We start from the raw sequence: 23426 nt of genomic DNA on the forward strand, positions 1-23426 counted from the left end.
CCTTGTTCAAAATACTCCAATTGCTATTAAGATGAAATGAAAACTATTTGGTTGACAGTCAAAGCACTTTACCATATGACTCAAATTCTACCTTCTCTCTGGCTTCCAGTTAAACTCTTTCTTGCTATTCCATATACAAAACTTCCCACCTCTTTGTGTCTATTTGATAGACTGTTGTTCTTTGTTCTCAAAGAAGAGCAATATGAAGTGACTACCTTGGGGTAAAGTGCAGTGTGTCAACTGATTGATCAGACCAATATTACCTCAGAAGACTTTATCATAGGTCAGATGTATAGATGCCTCTAAAATTTTACAACTTATGTTTCTTATGAGCTACCACAATTCTGCTTCAGATATAGAGGACAGAGCCTTCTTTGATGTCACCATGCCAGTATCTTCCATGTCATGCAATACATTTCAAAGTTCTCCACAAAGACACTGTATTTCTTCCTCTGAACTCCATATGAGTGCTTGCTAGATTGAATTGTTCATATGGATTTTAGGCAAATGTATATTTGACAATCAAATGCCACCAAGCCATTAGAGTGGTACTTTCTGCTGTAGAGTTTGAATGGTTGTCAGTTCAGCTCTAGAAAGAACTTCACTGTCCAATATTTTATCTTGCCAGGAGATCTTCAAAATCTTCCTAAGCTAATTCAAAAGGAAGCAATTTAATTTCCTAACATGGTGCTGGTAGATTGTGTAGCCTTCAAAAGCATACAATAATGACGTTAGCATAATAGCTCTGTTGACCTTCAGTTTGGTAGATAATCTAATACAACTTCTTTCTCACATTTTCCTTCAGTCTCCCAAACACTGAGCTATCTCTGGCAATGCATATATCAACCTCATCATCTATAGGGACATCCCTGGAAATTATAATATCAAGGTAAGTAAACTTATCTATAGCAGTCACTGTTTCTCTAGTACTATAATTAATGGATCCGTATATGGATAATGTTGTCCTGGCTGATAGAGAACCTATGTTTTCCTAATATTAATTGTTAGGCAAAAATTAGCACAAGCAGCCAAGAACTGTTGTATCTCAGTCTTAGATGCTGTGATGAGTACACAATAACTTGTAAGCAAAAAAAAAAAAAACAGAAAAAAAAAACATGCACCAACTATCCCTCCATTTTAGTCTTGACTTGTAGTCTTTTCAAGTTAAATAAATTAGTTGACCTTGATGCCGTTTTAGTGAAGATGTCTGAAAACACAACTGAAAATTTTATGCTAAAAAGAATGGGAGCAGACACAGAGCCCTGATTCTTTCCATTGGTGACTGGGAAAGCATTAAATTATCACCCAATATCCAGAACCTGAAGTATGACATCATGAAACTGACATGCAATTTTGAGTAATTTTCCCAATGATCCAAATTTAGTCATAATTTTCTACAAGTCCTTACAACAGACTCTATCAAAAGTGAATCAAACAGATGTTGTATATAAACCTCTGTTCAAGTATAGATGCTCACTTTGTTGAGTATGGTAGAATAGGGACATTTTTTTTTCAGAAGAGTGTTAGACTAGATGGCTACTGATGTCCCATACAGTAACCTTACAGTAACTCTGTGATCTGGAATTAAATGTTTATTGTTATACTCATTACCTATGTGACTTTAGATAATCCATTTAGAACTTTTGTGCTTTGTATTTTTTCATCTGTAAAATGAGGGACTTGGAGGTGGGTAAGAAGGAGGAAACATGATAAGATGGAAAAGGACCTGGATTTGGAATTTAAGAATCTGGATTTGAATCCCACTCAATCATTTATTAGCTATGTAGCCTAGGGACTTAGTTTCCTGATCTGTAAAATGAAAAGATAGGAACAGTGATCTCTAATCCTCTAGGATGTCATCCAACTTTAAATCTGTGAGTCTTTGTTAGGCAAAAATTAGCACAAGCAGCCAAGAACTGTTGTATCTCAGTCTTAGATGCTGTGATGAGTACACAATAACTTGTAAACAAAAAAAAAAAAAACAGAAAAAAAAAACATGCACCAACTATCTAATGATCCCTTCTGAATATACCCACATTTGTCAACATTCTTCTTTAAATGTTTCATCAGTTACTCATCAAAATTTGCCTAGGTATAATGTTGAATTGTTTTATTTCAAAACATTGAGCCAATATTCTAGGGCTACAAATTTATAAAATCTTCTTGGATTATGGAAGATATCTCCTGCCTTCATTATAACTGTGTAGTTTGGGTTATTTATCTCCAAAACGCTATCCTTTATTGTGCTTTAGACAAATTTAATCTTTTTCTATCAAGTTAAATAATGTAAGAAATGAATTCACATTAAATAATCAATGATTTATAGGTTGCAATGTTGGAAATTGTTGTGTGGCATACACCACTGATTTGACTGTATCACTCAGAAAAATTTAACTTCACCTGCAGATGGGGACAACTGAGTGTTTCTCCTGATTTTGTATGAGGGTTTCAATCAAATATCCTTAAGGCTTTTCACTAAGTTTTAAATGTAATTAATCAATTTCATAAGGATTAAGTTAATATTTTTGAAGATTAAACACTATAGCTGCAAATAGAGGATTTGATCATGTCATGGGAAGCTTATTCAAAGTCTTGTTGCAGTTAGTCAGTGTAAACTTATATAGACAAAAATCCCCACAATATTTTAAGGACTCTAATAGCAAATCAGGGATATTTTAGAATATATAAAACTCAGAGTAGACTACACTTACAATTTCTCTTTTGTTACATAGCCTTTGATCTATGTAAGAAACAAACTTGTTAATTAATATCTCATTCATGTTGCTCTGTGACATCACTGACAAGATACATCTATTTAAGGAGTTGGAAAGATGTCTAAGGTCTGCTTTCTCAAGGTAAAAGTCATAAAGCAAGTCCCCAAGCTTAATGGGTATTAGGACTTAAGACCCAGAGAACAAACAGCAGTGGTCTCTTGTGTGCTGAAGCCAGCATACAAATCAAATGGTTAGAGTCAATTGTTAAATTTTCAGTGTGACCCTTTATATAGGGTCACATTATTGCTCATTACAGATAATGCCTTTTTTTTTTTTTTTTTACAAAACTGACTGAATGTTTGTGATGACCTTTCATCAAACAACTCTATTGCTGCCATTTTTACAACAATATGTGCTCATATCATGCCTGTTTCACATTTTGGTAATGCATATTTCAATCTTTTTCAGTATCTTTCTTTTTTCCTTATAGCTATCATGGTCATGGTCAGAAATATTTGATATTATTACTCTAACTGTTTTGGTAACTATAATCTGTATCCTTATAATATTTCAAACAATCAATAAATGTGCATATTTTGACTGCTCCTTCAACCAGTTATTCCCCTGTTTCCATGAATTTCAATATTCCCTATACTTGTTTCAACACAAAGAACCTTTCTAGTTTGTTTTTGAATAGAACAACACCTTACCCCATATACAAGCCCTCAGATCAGTGGGCATAGATTCAAGTTACAGTACTCTGTCTCTTCTCTAGCTTCTATAGCAATTAGTATTCTTTTCAATTTCTTATGGAATCAAGAAAGAGCTGACTCAGAAAAAAAATCACTGCTGTGTCCTGTAATGATGATAATGTGATACATAACATAAAACAATTTAATTATTGACATAATATTGCTTGCAAGGTTAGGAAATGTTTCGCTGCAGCAATTCCCAAAGATGAGGCAAAATCTCAATTAGGAAGGCAATATTTGTAATGATGAAATTATAAATTTAAGCTATTGGAAAATATAAAATATAAAATAAAAATATAAAATTCAAAACTCTTAGGCATTAGAGCAAAAGGTAAAATTTAAAAGAAAGATGATGTGAGTTACACAAATTTATGATAAAGTATTAAAAACAACTTAGAGGGCAGAATTTATCAAATTTTCTAAATCTGCTTGGAAGCAAATGTGGGAAGGCATGAATAAGAATGGTAGATCATAAGAAGACATATAAAACATAATCTATATGAGAAGGTCCACTCTCATACTCTTATAAAATCATTCCAATTATATTTTTATTTGTATTTTCATAGGACTCAGGCTTACTTATCAGTTAGATTTTAAATTAGTTTTGATACCAGGGGTCATAATTTAAGGCTGGTAATGTAATTTTAAAAGCACAGAACTCAGATTCAAAACTGCAATTTTAAAAATTGTTGTGCCCCTTATTAATGTTGTGACAATCTCTTGAGAACTCACCTTCAACACTTTTTTATGATCTCTGTTACTCTCCCAGACCCCATTGCTATTTTCCCTTTCCCAGTTCTATCTTCTAAATCTTCCCAGTATCTCTTCCTTCCAGTCATTGTCTTCTCATCCTTATGTTATCCCTGCCACCATGTCCCTCTACCACTGTCTCTGTGCTGTTTATTAACTTCCTATGCCCATGAAGGGATGTAGCTTTCTTTGTTTCCTGAAGGAATATATAGAACTCACCTCATTTGCTTGGATTTTGTCCTGGTGTCCAAAAGACCTTGGTATCCCTAGCATTTATACTTCTAGCTTACCAGTCCCAATGGTAATGGAGTTGTACCAGTTACTTCCACTCATGACTCACAAATTCAGTGAGGATTTTTTTCCCCATTGTCACTTATTAGAACACATTTCTGTATGCTATGTATCTGTTCAATCACATACACATAGTACAAAATATGAAAAAAAGAATAATACAGGGGAAAGTAAGGGATTTGACCCACTAGTTCTAGTATTCAGCTGATTCTATGCCATTGAATAATGAGAATAATTAACATTTATATAGTTCTTTAATATTTTCAAATATTTTGAAACATTTTTTGAATTTACCATTATAACAACCTTGGGAGATAGATGCTATTGTAATGTAAGTATTACAAATGAGGAAAATAAAAACAAAATGGCTAAGTGTGAAGGTCACACAGTTTTTGTGTGATAAGAGAATTTATTTCCTTGCATGGTAGCCTATCTTCTTATCAGGGTAGTCTTCTTCATTAATCATTTATTTAAGATGGAAAGCTATCTTGTCATGTGGCAAAACTTGTATCTCAGCCATATCTTACAAGCTGAATCATGGTCTGAACCTAATAAAAGGAAATTCAGTAATAATAAATATAATATCAACCTAATATTTGTTTTCAATAAAGCAAATGTATATGTGAAACATAAGGAAAAAAAAAGGTCAGATAATCTTTATGTGAAAAATACCACAATCTGAAGGTTATAGAGGGCAAAAAGTTCAATGTAAACTAACAAAAAAGAAATTAATTGCAACATATGCCTCCAAAGAAGATGGTTAATAATATCAACATTTCCACTACTGAGAAAGTTATGGCTGGTATATTATGTTCAGTTTTTGTTAACATATTTTGGGAAATGAAAAAGAACTTCCAAAGCAATTAACCATGATAGTGAAGGGAGTAGAAATTATTCCACATTGAGTATAGACTAAAAAAATTGAGTTATTTAGTATATAAAAGCTCAGTCTTAATAGGAACATGATAACTTTTGTCAAGTATGTGATAAAAGATAATTGTTTGCTTTATTTCCCTGATTCTTTTTTTTTTATTCATTTTTCTAAATTATCCCCTTCCTCCCTCCACTCCCTCCCCCCGATGACAGGTAATCCCATACATTTTACATGTGTTACAATATAACCTAGATACAATATATGTGTGTAAATACCATTTTCTTGTTGCACATTAATTATTAGCTTCCAAAGGTACATGTAACCTGGGTAGATAGATAGACAGTAGTGCTAACAATTTACATTCACTTCCCAGTGTTCCTTCTCTGGGTTTAGTTATTTCTGTCCATCATTGATCAACTGGAAGTGAGTTGGATCTTCTTTATGTTGAAGATTTCCACTTCCATCAGAATACATCCTCATACAGTATTGTTGTTGAAGTGTATAGTGATCTTCTGGTTCTGCTCATTTCACTCAGCAACAGTTGATGTAAGTCTCTCCAAGCCTCTCTGTATTCCTCCTGCTGGTCATTTCTTACAGAGCAATAATGTTCCATAACCTTCATATACCACAATTTACCCAACCATTCTCCAATTGATGGGCATCCATTCACTTTCCAGTTTCTAGCTACAACAAAAAGAGCTGCCACAAACATTTTGGCACATACAGGTCCATTTCCACTCTTTAGTATTTCTTTGGGATATAATCCCAATAACAGCAATGCTGGGTCAAAGGGTATGCACAGTTTGACAACTTTTTGGGCATAGTTCCAAATTGCTCTCCAGAATGGTTGGATTCTTTCACAAGTCCACCAACAATGTATCAGTGTCCCAGTTTTCCCACATCCCCTCCAACATTCATCATTATTTGTTCCTGTCATCTTAGCCAATCTGACAGGTGTGTAGTGGTATCTCAGAGTTGTCTTAATTTGCATTTCTCTGATCAGTAGTGATTTGGAACACTCTTTCATATGAGTGGAAATAGTTTCAATTTCATCATCTGAGAATTGTCTGTTCATATCCCTTGACCATTTATCAATTGGAGAATGGTTTGGTTTCCTATAAATTAGGGTCAGTTCTCTATATATTTTGGAAATGAGACCTTTGTCAGAACCTTTACTTTTAAAAATATTTTCCCAATTTGTTGCTTCCCTTCTAATCTTGTTTGCATTAGTATTGTTTGTACAGAAACTTTTTAGTTTGATGTAATCAAAATCTTCTATTTTGTGATCAATAATGATCTCTAGTTCTCCTCTGGTCATTAATTCCTTCCTCCTCCACAGGTCTGAGAGGTAGACTATTCTCTGTTCCTCTAATCTATTTATGATCTCATTCTTTATGCCTAAATCTTAGACCCATTTTGATCTTATCTTGGTATATGGTGTTAAATGTGGATCCATATCTAATTTCTGCCATACTAATTTCCAGTTTTCCCAACAGTTTTTTCCAAATAATGAATTTTTGTCCCTAATGTTGGTATCTTGGGGTTTGTCAAACATTAGATTGCTATAGATGTACCCTTTTTGTCCTTTGTATCTAATCTGTTCCACTGATCTACCGTTCTATTTCTTAGCCAGTACCAAATTATTTCCCTGATTCTTAAACTGTAGCTTATGGCCCTCTGTGAGGTCATGTAACTGAGTGTAGAGGGGTCACAAAATTATAGTTTATTATCAGTAAATATTTAACTTTTATTTTATATGTCTATAATTTAGTATTATTAGTTTACTTTATTCATTATTTACTTATTCATACTACTTTATTTATTAAAATAAATTATGTGCATGTATTTTATCATTTTATGTATCTATATTTTATTATATAAACTGAAATAAATTTTACATAACTGTACACTCAGGATCATGTAATTATTTCTTGGTGAAAGAGGGTTTGAGTAGGAAAAGTTTAAGAAGACCTTCCTTATATGAAATATAAATGTTTGCTCTATTGAGGTAGAATGGTGCCATGTAGGGATTAACACTTCTCCATGGTAACCACTGTCTCCACATCTCATCTTCCTATCTCTTTTTTCCACTCCCACCTATGATACAGAATTATTATGATATATTTCTCTTTGGTTCTCTTTTTAAATACCAATCTCCAAAGAAGCTACCTCCTCACTGGATAGAGACATTGAGGGCTTTGAGTGGCAGATCAAGATAAACATTTTGAATGAGGACAATGTGTGGATTTATTTCACTAAATTGAGATAATTTCATTATGCTTATTTGTTAATAATAACAATTAGAATTTATATAATGTTTTAATGATTTTTAATGCTTTTTAAAATTGTTAATTTTATCCTCTCAATGATCCTGGTGGTAAGTGCTATTATTATTATCCTTATTGTTAGATGATAAAACTGAGGCAGAGAGAAGTAAAGAGAATTCCTTATAATCATACAACTATATGGTATATAAATGGAATGAAATATTATTATTCTGTAAGAAACAATAAGCAGCATGATTTTAGAAAGACCTGCAGAGACTTACATGAACCTATACTAAATGAAATAAATATATCCTAGAAAACATTATACATAGCAACAAGATTATGTGATTATTAACTCTTGTGGACTTGGCTCTTTTCAACAATGAGTGTGATGTAGGCCAATTCCAATACATCTGTGAAGGAGAGAGCCAATTACATCCAGAGAAAAGGCTAAGGAAACTGAATGTGGATCATAGCATAGTATTTTCACTTTTCTTGTTGTTATTGTTCTTTGCTTGCCTGTTGTTTTTTCTTTATAATTCCCGCCTTTTAATCTGATTTTTCTTGTCCAGCAGGATAAATGCAGAAATATGTTTAGAAGAATTGTACATGTTTAACCTATATTGGATTACTTGCTCTCTAGAGAAGGGAAGTGGGAGAAGAGAGGGAGAAAAATTTGGAACTCAAGGTTTTTCAAAGATCTTTGCTAGTATTTTAAAAATTAAAAAGGTATTATTAAATTTTTTAAAAATATATTCCTTAGAGATATAAAGAGAAGATTTTTTTTTTTTTTTACCATGTAGGGGTATGCCCCATTTCTTCAATGTAATGAATCATAATCTATTACTTCTGTAAAACTGTCCAATTGCATGATTTTTGTTCTGTTCTTTGTTCTATGTATACATACATACATATACATATACATACATATATATATATATATATATATATATATATATATATATATATATATATATATATATAATTTCTAACCTTTCTGTCCCTATTATCTCACCATTGGCACTATATGTATTTGTGATTTTATTTCTTCTATTCCAGGAAATCATTAGCAAGTCCTAGAAAATAAATAAGTGAGCTTTGATCCATTTTAAATGGATAAAAGAGATTTTCAGAAGAACTAAAAGAAGACTCATTGAAGGGTCTAACTTCTTAGCTACATGATCTTGGGCAACTCCCTTACCTCCTATTTGGTCCAGTTTCATAATTTGTAAAATGATAATAATAATAGCATGTATCCCCCAAGTTTGTGAGGATCAAATGGTGGAACATTTGAACTGTACTTTCCCAGTTATAAAGTATGAAAATAATGTTTAGTTATATTATTATTAATATTTTTATCCATTCATAATTCAGTAAAGACAAAGGAGAGTCATCCTAAGATTTTTAAATTTCCATATATTTTCTAATATTTTCTGTGCGGCATCATAGGTTCAGAGGTCTAGAGCTGGAAAGACTATCAGAGACAATCTAGTTCATCCCCTTCATTTTATAGATGAGGAAACTGAGGCACATGGAAATTAAATGACTTATTCAAGGTTATGTAGGTAGGGAGGATCAAAGAAAAGATTTGAACTTAAATTCTCAAGTGCAGAGCCAATACTCTTGTCACTGTAATAGTGATGAATAGTGTTCATCACTTTATCTTCTGAATTTCTCCATCTTTTGTTCCTGAGTCACTATTCTTTAATTCCTCAGCTTACATATCTATTCCTGGATAGTAACTAGCCAAATCAGAATTCTGATCTCAGATATCTTAATGAATAGTAGGTAATCAGTCTAGCTTGTCCTTTATTTATTCACCAGAAGGTTGAAGCTTAAATAAATAAGCAAATAAATAAACAATTCAGGGAAAATTAAAAGAAATGTGAAGACCTAGAAATAAATATTTATAAAACATATATATTATTTTAAGTACCTGAATTCTAGTGAAGTGAAAAACTATCTTTGCTGCCTCTATTTTGTTTGAATTTGATTGAAATTTGGCTAATTAGTATCCAGAATTAGGTATACCCCTGCAAAATTGATTAATCTTTCTGAGACACTTTGTATCATTTGTTTATGTATTTGATGTGTTAACATATTTCAGATACCAAATTGGGAAAAGAAGAGAAAGTAAGGAAAACTGAGTACACTGGCTTTAATGACATCATACACTGACAGTTGATATAAGACATTTGTGAAGGCCCGGGTTAGCTCCTCTGAAGGGCTCAAAATAAGTCCTTGTCAGCATAAGCAGAAGTCCTTGCCCCACATTGGGCGACAAAATGCAAATATCCGGTTGTCTCTAAGTTATCCTTGGGGACTGCTGTTTTAACTCTGTCTCCCAACCTCGACTCACCCTCCAGACCCAATGCTGATGTCTTTTATCCTTGCAGAGATTGTAGTGAGAACTTAACGGGGCTTGTGAGAAAATACTTCAACCAATGAACTTGCTCCTTTTAAATAGGCTGTGTAAACTCTTTTTCAGAAATTCAAAGGTATAAACTCCCCCTAAAGGCCAGAACTAAATGTGTGAATTCTGAGCTAGAGAATTGCCCAGACAACCTGAGTTCTCACCTTGTAATGGTAACATCTCCCCCTTTCTTTTGATTTAAAACATAGGGTGATCATGACATTGAAACATAAATCCATCAATATGGACATAAATTACATAAATACATAGTAACGGGGGGGCGGAGCCAAGATGGCAGAGAAGATACATGCAACACTGTGAGTTCCCTTCTTCCCTCAATATCAATTAGATAAATCAGCCTCAGAAATAGTGCTGGACTGATAGAAACCACAAGGACTGAAGCACGACTTACCAGCTGAAGAGAATCTGGAGTTTCAACAGGAAAGGTCAGCTCCCAAGGGAGGAAGAAGAAAGGCCAGCACAGACTGGAGGGTGCAGGCACACTGCACTGATTGCACTGGGGAGGGCTCTGGGATCAGAGAAGCCACTGAGATAGAAGAATCTGGCACAGGCTGTTAGCTCTTCTCTGCTTATAAAACAGCAGTTCAGAGAGAAATTAAGCCACTTTAAAATTTAAAGCCAGAGACTGGATCTTCCCAATCCTGGGGGTGACTCAGCAGATCTCTGCACTGTGGGTGTGGCCGACATAGGCAATCCAGGCTTTCACCTGGGGGTAGTTAAGAGATTGAAAAGTGGGCGGTAACTCATAGTGCCTTGCTCAGCTGGAGGCTATGGAACTCAGCCCCGGGAAGTCCCAGAGAAGCAGAACCTTTGAACTAGGGACTGCGGTTTCTGGCAGACACTTCCAGTTTGAGCACAGGGACTTTTCACGTCATCTGCTGCTGACATCCATGCCCCACCAGGACACATAGGCTGGGCTTTGTGTCGCCTTTACTGTTCAGTCTTAAACCTCAGGGAAGCCACTAGGACACAGCGCCCTCAAAGCACAGCAGTGCTAGTCACCTGTGAGGCACTTCCAGGGAGGGGTTGGGGAACTCTCTCCCAGAGCTCTCTCTTAGCTCAGGCGCAGGGGCCGCTGCATCCATCTGGTCTGGGAGGAAGCTGGTAAAGAAATAAATAAATAATTTCCTACCCCAGGGACAGACCCCAAAAGATTTTTTAAGTATGAGTAAAAAGCAAAAGTGAATTTCCTTCTACACAGAGAAAGAGCAGGTATCCAACCCTGAGGAAGTTAACAGCAGAGAGTCAGCAAATAACAGCCTAAAGGGGAACGATTCCTGCCCCCCATCACATAATTCTCTCCTAGAAGAGACTATTAAAAAATTAAGAGTTTGAAGAAAAATGGGGAAAGGAAAGAGAAGCTATGAAATTGGAGTTGGAAAAAATAAAGAAATCACAGGAGATTCAGGGAAACAAAATTTGTGAATTAGAAAAGGTTAAAAAAATCACAGGAAAATAGGATTTCTGAATTGGAAAAGACAAAAAAGTCTCAAGAAAATAGGATTTCTGAATTGGAAAAAGAAAATAATTCTCTAAAAAATTAGGGAAATGGAAAAAAAATTCAATAGAGCAAAATAATTCATTTAAAAATGAAATTGGGAATTTATAAAAAGAACTAAAAACTGAATGAAGGAAATAAGTCCTTAAAATTCATTATGGAACAAATAGAAATGAATGATTCATTGAGAACCCAAGAATCAGTCAAACAAAACAAAAAAAATGAAAAGCTGGAAAATAACGGCAAATACTTACTGGGAAAATCTACAGACCTGGAAAATAGATCTAGGAGAGATAATCTGCGGATCATTGGACTTCCAGAAAACTATGACCAAAAAAAGAGCCTAGATTCTATTTTACAGGAAATTATCAAAGAGAACTGTCCAGAGATAATAGAAACAGAAGGGAAAGTAGATGTCGAAAGAATTCATCGAACTCCTTCTGAAATAGACCCTAAAAAAAAGAACACCACCGAATATTGTGGCTAAGCTGCACAATTACCACACAAAGGAGAAAATCATGCAAGCAGCTAGAAAAAAACAATTTAAATACCAAGGTGCCACAATAAGGGTCATACAAGATCTGGCTGCCTCCACATTAAAAGATAGAAGGGCCTGGAACCAGATATTCCGAAAGGCAAAAGATCAAGGATTGCAACCAAGAATAAACTACCCAGCTAAGTTTAGCATCTTTTTCCATGGAAGAAGATGGTCATTCAATGAAATAGAGGAATTCCACATGTTTCTAAGAAAAAAACCAGACTTAAACAAAAATTTTGATCTACATCCACAAGACTGAAGAGAAACAGAAAAAGGTACACAGAACCCTTGAGAACGGTATCTCTGTTGTGGGTATATAGAAAGTACGCATGGATAATTTGATTTTACTGATACAAAAGAAAAAAAGGGGGGTGTAGTAAAGGGAAGGGGGTAGTATCAGAAAAAGGGGAGGGAGTGATAAAAAGAGGGAAACTACATCCCAGGAAGAGGGATAGAAAATACACCATATATGAGGGAATTTAGAGAGGGAGAGAAACATTGTGTGAATCTTACTCTCATCAGAAGAGGGTCAAAGAGTAAATAATTGATATATTTGATTTTCAGAGAATTCTCTCTCACTTCATTATAAGGGGGGAGAGGAAAAGGGAAAAGGAAAAGAAGAATAAGGGAAGGGTACAAGAAAAGAGAAGGGACTTGGAGGGAGGGGGGAGGGATACTAAAAAAAAAGGGAGGGCTGTGCATCACAAGTGGGGTCTATAAATTAAATATCGGGGAAGGGATTCAGGGGGGTCAAGGGAAAAAGAATAATCTGGGGATAATATGATGGCAGGAAATACAGATTTAGTAATTTTAACTGTAAATGTGAATGGGATGAACGCTCCCATCAAACGGAGACGGATAGCAGACTGGATAAAAAATCAGAACCCTACAATATGTTGTTTACAGGAAACACACTTAAAGCAGGGAGATACATATAGAGTAAAGGTAAAAGGTTGGAGCAGAATCTATTATGCTTCAGGTAAAGCCAAAAAAGCAGGGGTAGCTATCCTTATCTCAGATCAAGCAAAAGCAGAAGTTGATCTAGTTAGAAGAGATAAGGAAGTAAACTATATCCTGCTGAAAGGTAGCATAAATAATGAAGCCATATCAATACTTAACATATATGCACCAAGTGGTATAGCATCTAACTTTCTAAAGAAAAGTTAAGAGAATTTCAAGAAGAAAGAGAGAGTAAAACTATAATAGTGGGAGATCTCAACCTTGCACTCTCAGATTTAGACAAATCAAACCACAAAACAAATAAGAAAGAAATTTAAAAAGTAAATAGAATATTAGAAAAAGTAGGTATGATAGACCTTTGGAGAAAACTGAATGGCAATAGAAAGGAATATACTTTCTTCTCAGCAGTTCATGGATCCTATACAAAAAATTGACCATATATTAGGCCATAAAGATCTCAAAATTAAATGTAGGAAGGCAGAAATAATAAATGCCTTCTTCTCAGATCACAATGAAATAAAAGCTACATTCAGTAAGAAGGTAGGGGTAAATAGACCAAAAAGTAATTGGAAACTGAATAATCTCATCTTAAAGAATGACTGAGTGAAGGAGCAAATTATAGAAACAATTAATAATTTCACCCAAGATAATGACAATGATGAGACATCATACCAAAATCTGTGGGATACAGCTAAAGCCGTAATAAGGGGAAATTTTATATCTTTAGAGGCTTATTTGAAGAAAACAGAGAAAGAGAAGATTAACGAATTGGGCCTGCAACTTAAAAAGCTAGAAAAAGACCAAATTAAAAACCCCCAACCAAAAATTAAACTGGAAATACAGAAATTAAAAGGAGAAATCAATAATACTGAAAGTAAAAAAACTATTGAATTAATAAATAAAACCAAGAGTTGGCTTTATGAAAAAGCCAATAAAATAGATCAACCTTTGGTAAATCTGATCAGAAAAAAGAAAGAGGAAAATAAAATTGTTAGTCTTACAAATGAAAAGGGGGATCTTTCCACCAATGAAGAGGAAATTAGAGAAATAATAAGGAGTTACTTTGCCCAACTTTATGCCAATAAATTTGATAACTTAAGTGAAATGGATGACTTCCTCCAAAAATATAGGCTTCCTAGATTAACAGAGGAGGAGATAAATTGCTTAAATAGTCCCATTTCAGAAAAAGAAATAGAACAAGCTATTAATCAACTCCCCAGGAAAAAATCCCCAGGACCAGATGGATTTACATGTGAATTCTACCAAACATTTAAAGAACAAGTAGACCCAATGCTATATAAACTATTTGAAAAAACAGGTGATGAAGGAATCCTACCAAACTCCTTTTATGACACAGACATGGTACTGATACCTAAACCAGGTCGATTGAAAACTGAGAAAGAAAATTATAGACCAATTTCCTTAATGAATATTGATGCTAAAATCTTAAATAAGATATTAGCAAAAATACTTCAGAAAATCATCCCCAGGATAATACACTATGATCAAGTAGGATTTATTCCAGGAATGCAGGGCTGGTTTAATATTAGGAAAACTATTAATATAATTGACCATATTAATAATCAAATTAATAAAAACCATATGATCATCTCAATAGATGCAGAAAAAGCATTTGACAAAATCCAACATCCATTCCTACTAAAAACTCCTGAGAGTATAGGAATAAATGGACTATTCCTTAGAATAATCAGGAGCATATATTTACGACCGTCAGTAAGCATAATATGCAATAGAAATAAACTGCAACCTTTCCCAGTAAGATCAGGAGTGAAACAAGGTTGCCCACTATCACCATTACTATTCAATATAGTACTAGAAATGCTAGCCTTGGCAATAATAGCTGAGAAAAAGATTCAAGGAATTAGAGTAGGAAATGAGGAAATCAAACTATCACTCTTTGCAGATGGCATGATGGTATACTTAGAGAACCCCAAAGACTCTGCTAAAAAGCTATTAGAAATAATTCAGAATTTCAGCAAAGTGGCAGGATACAAAATAAATCCACATAAATCCTGAGCATTTTTATATATTACCAACAAAATGCAACAGTAAGAGATACAAAGAGAAATTCCATTCCAAACAAATGTTGAGAGTATAAAGTATTTGGGAATCCATCTACCAAAGAATAGTCAGGAATTATATGAGAAAAATTACAAAACACTTGCCACAAAAATAAAGTCAGATTTAAGTAATTGGAAAGACATTCAGTGCTCTTGGACAGGCCGAGCGAATATAATAAAGATGACAATACTCCCCTAACTAATCTATTTATTTAGTGCTATACCAATCAGACTCCCAAGAAACTATTTTAATGACCTAGAAAAAATAACAACAAAATTCATATGAAAGAATAAAAGGTCGAGAATTTCAAGGGAACTAATGAAAAAAAACTCAGAGGAAGGTGGTCTAAGTGTACCTGATCTAAAGCTATATTATATAGCAGCAGTCACCAAAACCATTTGGTACTGGCTAAGAAATAGAACGGTAGATTAGTGGAACAGATTAGATACAAAGGACAAAAAAGGGTACATCTATAGCAATCTAATCTTTGACAAATCCAAAGATACCAACATTAGGGATAAAAATTCATTATTTGGAAAAAACTGTTGGGAAAACTGGAAATTAGTATGGCAGAAATTAGATATGGATCCACACTTAACACCATATACCAAGATAAGATCAAAATGGGTCCATGACTTAGGCATAAAGAATGAGATCATAAATAGATTAGAGGAACAGAGGATAGTCCACCTCTCAGACCTGTGGAGGAGGAAGGAATTTATGACCAGAGGAGAACTAGAGATCATTATTGATCACAAAATAGAAGATTTTGATTACATCAAATTAAAAAGTTTCTGTACAAACAATACTAATGCAAACAAGATTAGATAGGGAAGTAACAAATTGGGAAAATATTTTTAAAGTTAAAGGTTCTGACAAAGGTCTCATTTCCAAAATATATAGAGAACTGACCCTAATTTATAAGAAACCGAACCATTCTCCAATTGATAAATGGTCAAGGGATATGAACAGACAATTCTCAGATGATGAAATTGAAACTATATCCACTCACATGAAAGAGTGTTCCAAATCACTACTGATTAGAGAAATGCAAATTAAGACAACTCTGAGATACCACTACACACCTGTCAGATTGGCTAAGATGACAGGAACAAATAATGATGAATGTTGGAGGGGATGTGGGAAAACTGGGACACTGATACATTGTTGGTGGAGTTTTGAAAGAATCCAACCATTATGGAGAGCAATTTGGAACTATGCCCAAAAAGTTATCAAACTGTGCATACCCTTTGACCCAGCATTGCTGTTATTGGTATTATATCCCAAAGAAATACTAAAGAGTGGAAATGGACCTGTATGTGCCAAAATGTTTGTGGCAGCTCTTTTTGTTGTAGCTAGAAACTGGAAAGTGAATGGATGCCCATCAATTGGAGAATGGTTGGGTAAATTATGGTATATGAAGGGTATGGAATATTATTGCTCTGTAAGAAATGACCAGCAGGAGGAATTCAGAGAGGCTTGGAGGGACTTAAATCAACTGTTGCTGAGTGAAATGAGCAGAACCAGAAGATCGCTGTACACTTCAATGCTGTATGAAGATATATTCTGATGGAAGTGGATATCTTCAACATAAAGAAGATCCAACTCACTTACAGTTGATCAATGATGGACAGAAATAACTACACCCAGAGAAGGAACACTGGTAAGTGAATGTAAATTGTTAGCACTACTGTCTATCTACCCAGGTTACTTATACCTTCGGAATCTAATACTTAATGTGCAAGAAGAAAATGGTATTTACACACATATATTGTATCTAGGTTTTATTGTAACACATGTAAAATGTATGGGATTGCCCGTCATCGGGGGGAGGGAATGAAGGGAGGGATTTGGAAAAATGAATACAAGGGATAATATTATTAAAACAATTACTTATGCATATATACTGTGAAAAAATATTCTAAATAAAAAAAAATAGAAAAAAAATAGTAACATAGTAACATAACACATGCTAAAAGTATGTAACAAATAACATGATTAAATCATCATAAATTGAGAATTTATATATGTCCATAAGGCCATTATTCATTAGTCTCATCTTGTCTTAGGAAATCCAATGATTCCTGCTGGTTTTAAAATTCTTTAACAGTCTTATCTTGTGTTAAGGAATCTTTAATATTCTCCTTATCAGCCATGCTCTTTCAGTGTCAGATGTTTCTTAGATCTTCTCCTTTCTTTTGAGGTTTTCCTTTTTTTCTGTCTCTCTCTGATGGACAAGGCAAATACAACTCGTTGGCACCCATCTGATTCCTTTTCCATCTGAAGAAATACAAGCAAACCCTCTCCCCCAAACAGTTAAACTATCTGGTCCCTTCCATTCACCACTTTCTGGGTCTCTTCACATCACCTGGTGATTATCTAACGACAGTGGAATTGCTTGCCCTGCACACTGCCCTTCTGGTGGGTTATAAAACCTGTCTTCCAGAGACAGTACATCTTTTTCAAAAATTAGAAAATTAATGGTATAGAGAACTAAATTTAGAAATTCTCTAGGGTTACCTGTGGCTCCCCCTTTCTTTTGTTTTTGGAGGAGTGTCTTAATGTCTCTTTTTCTTCTCTCTACTATTGCCTGACCTTGAGGAATAAAAGGTATGCCAGTGGTGTGTATAATCTTATACTGTGCACAAAAGTGCTCAAAATGTTTAGACATATATGCAGGGCCATTATCTGTTTTTATTTCTTGTGGCACACCCATAATTGCAAATGCTTGGATAAGGAATTCAGTGACCACTCAGGCTGTCTCTTTTGCTGTTGGCACTGCAAAAGTGAATCCTGAAAATGTAATTCAATTACAAAATTCGAATTACAAAATGTAATTCAAGGGATTTCCAGATATATATGGAATGTTCAAAGGTCTGTGGCAATTTTGAGAAGAAAATGATGACTCTGAAATAAAAGGATCTTGGAAAGCATTAGGGCATGTGCTTTGAGCCTTGAAGAGTGGGTGGAAAAGCAAAGGTTTGGCAAAAAAGGAAGGACATTCTAGGAAAAAGAGAAATGTGTAAACAAATAAAAGCTAACTCATAGTGCATGCTAATGAGAAGAAAAACCGAATCTTTTCATTATATCTATGCAAATTTATAGAGTATAAATATGAAGCCAAATTGAAGACAAATTAGGAATCCAAATCATGGAAAATCTTGAATGGTATAGCCTTTTTTTAGGCGAAGGGAAGCTTTTAGAGATTTTTGATACAGATATTCAGTGCAACTCTCATCTATATATAGGATTCTTTCTTTTCTATCAAAACTTCCATCCTTATAATGAATATTATTGTATGCAGTTATTTTCTATACAATCAGTTAAACACATGAAAGGAATAAACTTTGATACTACAATCTGCACAGAAATTGCATGTAACTTAGCATTTCTAGCCAGAGCATCACACATAGAACAACTTAATTTGTCTGGTCTTCCGGAACTCTTTCTCCACCACACCACAGGCCCAGTCGGGAGAGCCTAATTATAGCAATATCCTGGATCTGCTTGGTTTTGACACCATATATGACAGGATTCAATGCAGGGGGCACAACTACATAAAGATTGGCCAATAAGATCCCGCATCCCAGTTGGCTGTTCAGTACTGTTAAATAGGCTGGCAGGTAGAACATGAGGATGACACAAACATGAGAGGTACAAGTACCTAGAGCCTTCAATTGGGCATCACGGGATGGCAGTCGGAAGACAGCTCGAAGAATAAACATGTAGGAAATGGAAATGAGAAACACATCTAAACCTGTGGACAAGAATGACATTACCAGAGTATAGACATTATTGGCAGTTATATCTGCACAGGCCAGTCTGGAAATCTTAGTTAGTTCACAATATGTATCAGTAATGATATTGTTCCCACAGAATGGCAAACGCTCAACTAGAAAGACAAAAGGGGAAGTGATGACCAGGCCCCTGGCCACAGAAAACCCTGCTATTTTCTTGATCACAGAAGGGGTTAGGATCATGGTATACCTCAATGGGAAGCAAATGGCCACATAGCGGTCAAATGCCATGGCCAAAAGAATTGTTGACTCCATGACAAAGATGAAAATGACAAAAAACATCTGGGTCATGCAGGCCTGGAAAGAAATGGACTCAGCTTGGAACCAGAAGAGAGCCAGCATCTTTGGCATGATGGTGTTGCAGAGCAAGAAGTCTGTCATAGCCAACATAGCCAGGAAGAAATACATAGGTTCATGTAGACTGTGCTCCATCCAGATAAGTATGATCAGCAAGGAGTTACCCCCAAGGGCCACCACATACATAGTGCAGAAGGGGATAGAGAGCCAAAATTGTATTTTCTCCAGGCCTGGGATGGCCTTCAAAATGATGACATCTGGGTGGAAAGTGTAATTGATATTATCCATGACAGCAGACAAGTAACAGATGTCCTTTCTTTATTCTTCTCACTCTAGGGATTTGTCACCTAAAAAGATAAAGATCTTATATTATGTTATAAATACTGTTATATAGCACTCATGAAATCTTGGTACTTCTACTGATGAAAAACCACCTATTGTTACCCATTTTTTTGGTAAAGTAATATTGATAGTATAATGCTATGAAAAATAACATAGGAAAATTGTCTTCAGTGATCCTGTGGATAGACCTTCTTGAAAGGTAGATAGGAGGAGAGGGGGGATGTTTCAATGTCACACCTCGAAGAAACTTGCAAAGTGACTAGAGATGGTAATCAAAGATTGAAGAATTTGGCACATTCCCTATACTTTTTCATCTTGGCACTGCAATGACCAGAGGCCTCGGAAAGTTTCTAAAGCAGGAAACTCAAGAGGGTCAATCAAAGTCAAGATATGAGCTGTGAAGTGGGGAAATATCTTACCTTCTACTATACTATTAGGGTGAACAGATATGAGATAAACAAATTCAAATTCTGGGCTTGAAAGATGGTAGTTACAATCAAGGGATTCATGGTCATCAATAAATAAGGCAAAAAAATGTGACCTTAGAAAAGCATTAAAAAGCTGACCTTCTGGCTTAACTGAACCAGATCTAAAACTATATTACAATGTAGTGCCCTCTGAACCATTTTGTTTAGGCTAAGAAAGAGATTAGTAGCTAAGTGGAATAGTTTAGGTTCAAAAAATAAAATAGTCAATGATTATAGTAATCTAGAGTTTGACATATACAAAGATTCAAGCATTTGGGATAAAAATTTACTATTTGACAAAAACTTCTGAGAAAATTAGAAACTAGTATGGCAGAAACTAGGCATTGACTCACAGCTAACATTGTATACCAAGATAAGGTGGAAATGGGCTCAATGGGCTCATGATCTAGCCATAAAGAATGATATGATAAACCAATTATTAGAACCTAGGATAGATTACCTCTCAGATCTGTGCAGGAGGAAGAAATTTATAACCAAAGAAGAACTGGAGATCATTATTGATCACAAAACAGATAATTTTGTTTATATTAATTTTAAAAAGTTTTTGTACAAACAAAACTAATGCAAACAAGATTAGAAGGGAAAAACTAAACTGGGAAAACATTTTTACAATCAAGGTTCTGATAAAGGTCTCATTTCAAAATTATATAGAGAATTGACTCAAATTTATAAGAATTCAAGCTATTCTCCAATTGACAAATGGTCAATGGGTATAAACAGACAATTTTCAGATCAAGAAATTGAAACCATCTCTAGTCATATGAAAAGGTGCTCTAAATCATTATTGACCAAAGAAATGCAAATTAAGACAACTCTGAGATACCACTACACACCTCTCAGATTGGCTAAGATGACAGGAAAAGATATCAACAAATGTGGGAAGGGATGTGAGAAAACTGGATTACTAATACTCTGTTGATGGAATAGTGAACTGATCTAACCATTCTGGAGAGCAATTTGGAACTATGCCCAAGCTGTTATCAAACTGTGTATGTGCTTTGATTAAGCAATGTTTCTACTGGGTTTATAGTTCAAAGAGATCTTAAAGGAGGGAAAGGGACACATGTGTCCAAAAATGTTCATGGCAGCCCCTTTTGTAGTGGCAAAAAAAACTAGAAGCTGGTTGACACCCATCAGTTGGAGAATAATTTTATAAGTTATGGTGTATAAATGCTATGGAATATTATTATTCTATAAGATATGATAAGCAGGATTATTTCAGAAAGGCTGGAAAGATTTGCATGAATTGATGCTAAGGGAAATAAGCAACACCAGGAGATCATTGTACACAGCAACAGCAATATTATACAATGATGTATGTGGCTCTATTTACAAATAAGATGATTCAGACAAATTCCAATGGTTTTGTGATCAAAAGAGCCATCTACATCAAGAGAGAGGATTTTAGGAACTGAATGTGGTTCACAACAAAGTATTCTCATTCTTTTTGCTGTTTGCTTGCATTTTATTTTCTTCATCATTTTCAGTTCTGGTTTGATTTGATTTTTCTTGTACAGCAAGATAATTGTAAAAATTTATTAGTATATATTGGATTTAATATATATTTCTACCATATTTAACACACATTGTAGTACTTGCCATCTAGGGGAGGGATATGGGAGAAGGGAGGGGAAACTGAAACACAAGGTTTTGCAAGGGCTAATGTTGCAAAATTATCTGTGCATATGTTTTAAAAAATAAAAAAGCTTTAATAAAATGATGAAAACAAAATTTATAATACAAATAAAAAATTGAACTTCAATAAAAAGCAATAGTAGATCAAAAAGCAATTAGCAAATTTGTTTCCTGCACATCTTTTACAAAAGAGGACAAATAAGGAAATCTATTCCATAGCTAATTTATAAAATATTACCAGCAAATGAGAACATAGCCTATGCTTGAGGGTTTGTAATGACTATCTTCCATCTTCATCTCAAACATAGCACATCCAAAATAGAATTCATGTTCCCTATAAACCTGCTCCTTTCCTCTAAAGTAACCATTTCTTTCCAAGGTATCTCCAACATTATGGTAATATAAGTTTGCAACATCCTAGATTCTTTATTTTATATTTCTGCCCCTCATGATTTTCAAAGAATTTGCTACTTAAATCTACCCCTAAAATTCTCCTGCCATAAGTCCTCATATCACTCCATTTATATAGCCAATATGTGCTTTAGGTCCTCATCACCTTTCACCTGGGCTACTACAATTGCTTAATTGGTCAACCTGCTTCAAGTTTCTCCCTTATCCATTTCATCTTCAATACAATTTCAAAATTGATTTTCCTAAGACACAGCTCTAACTGTGGTACTTCCTTGTTCAAAATACTCCAATTGCTATTAAGATGAAATGAAAACTATTTGGTTGACAGTCAAAGCACTTTACCATATGACTCAAATTCTACCTTCTCTCTGGCTTCCAGTTAAACTCTTTCTTGCTATTCCATATACAAAACTTCCCACCTCTTTGTGTCTATTTGATAGACTGTTGTTCTTTGTTCTCAAAGAAGAGCAATATGAAGTGACTACCTTGGGGTAAAGTACAGTGTGTCAACTGATTGATCAGACCAATATTACCTCAGAAGACTTTATCATAGGTCAGATGTATAGATGCCTCTAAAATTTTACAACTTATGTTTCTTATGAGCTACCACAATTCTGCTTCAGATATAGAGGACAGAGCCTTCTTTGATGTCACCATGCCAGTATCTTCCATGTCATGCAATACATTTCAAAGTTCTCCACAAAGACACTGTATTTCTTCCTCTGAACTCCATATGAGTGCTTGCTAGATTGAATTGTCCATATGGATTTTAGGCAAATGTATATTTGACAATCAAATGCCACCAAGCCATTAGAGTGGTGCTTTCTGCTGTAGAGTTTGAATGGTTGTCAGTTCAGCTCTAGAAAGAACTTCACTGTCCAATATTTTATCTTGCCAGGAGATCTTCAAAATCTTCCTAAGCTAATTCAAAAGGAAGCAATTTAATTTCCTAACATGGTGCTGGTAGATTGTGTAGCCTTCAAAAGCATACAATAATGACGTTAGCATAATAGCTCTGTTGACCTTCAGTTTGGTAGATAATCTAATACAACTTCTTTCTCACATTTTCCTTCAGTCTCCCAAACACTGAGCTATCTCTGGCAATGCATATATCAACCTCATCATCTATAGGGACATCCCTGGAAATTATAATGTCAAGGTAAGTAAACTTATCTATAGCAGTCACTGTTTCTCTAGTACTATAATTAATGGATCCGTATATGGATAATGTTGTCCTGTCTGATAGAGAACCTATGTTTTCCTAATATTAATTGTTAGGCAAAAATTAGCACAAGC

At 34.6% G+C, this 23426-nt stretch overlaps 1 protein-coding gene across 1 annotated transcript; it reads right to left on the reverse strand.

The window, feature by feature from the left end:
* Window positions 1-18579: 18579 nt before the first annotated feature.
* On the reverse strand, window positions 18580-19455 carry LOC141562492 (olfactory receptor 52B2-like). The gene has a single exon (XM_074302520.1). It carries the CDS (start codon window positions 19438-19440, stop codon window positions 18580-18582), a length of 861 nt encoding a protein of 286 aa, XP_074158621.1. The 5' UTR covers window positions 19441-19455.
* Between the last annotated feature and the right edge of the window lie 3971 nt (window positions 19456-23426).

This window comes from Sminthopsis crassicaudata, chromosome 3 (genome assembly GCF_048593235.1).
Source record: "Sminthopsis crassicaudata isolate SCR6 chromosome 3, ASM4859323v1, whole genome shotgun sequence".
In the NCBI taxonomy this organism is placed as follows: domain Eukaryota; kingdom Metazoa; phylum Chordata; class Mammalia; order Dasyuromorphia; family Dasyuridae; genus Sminthopsis; species Sminthopsis crassicaudata.

What these genes read in the sequence shown, in the direction of transcription:
- LOC141562492 (XM_074302520.1), bottom strand. Translation starts at nt 19,440, where the DNA reads ATGTATGTGGTGGCCCTTGGGGGTAACTCCTTGCTGATCATACTTATC.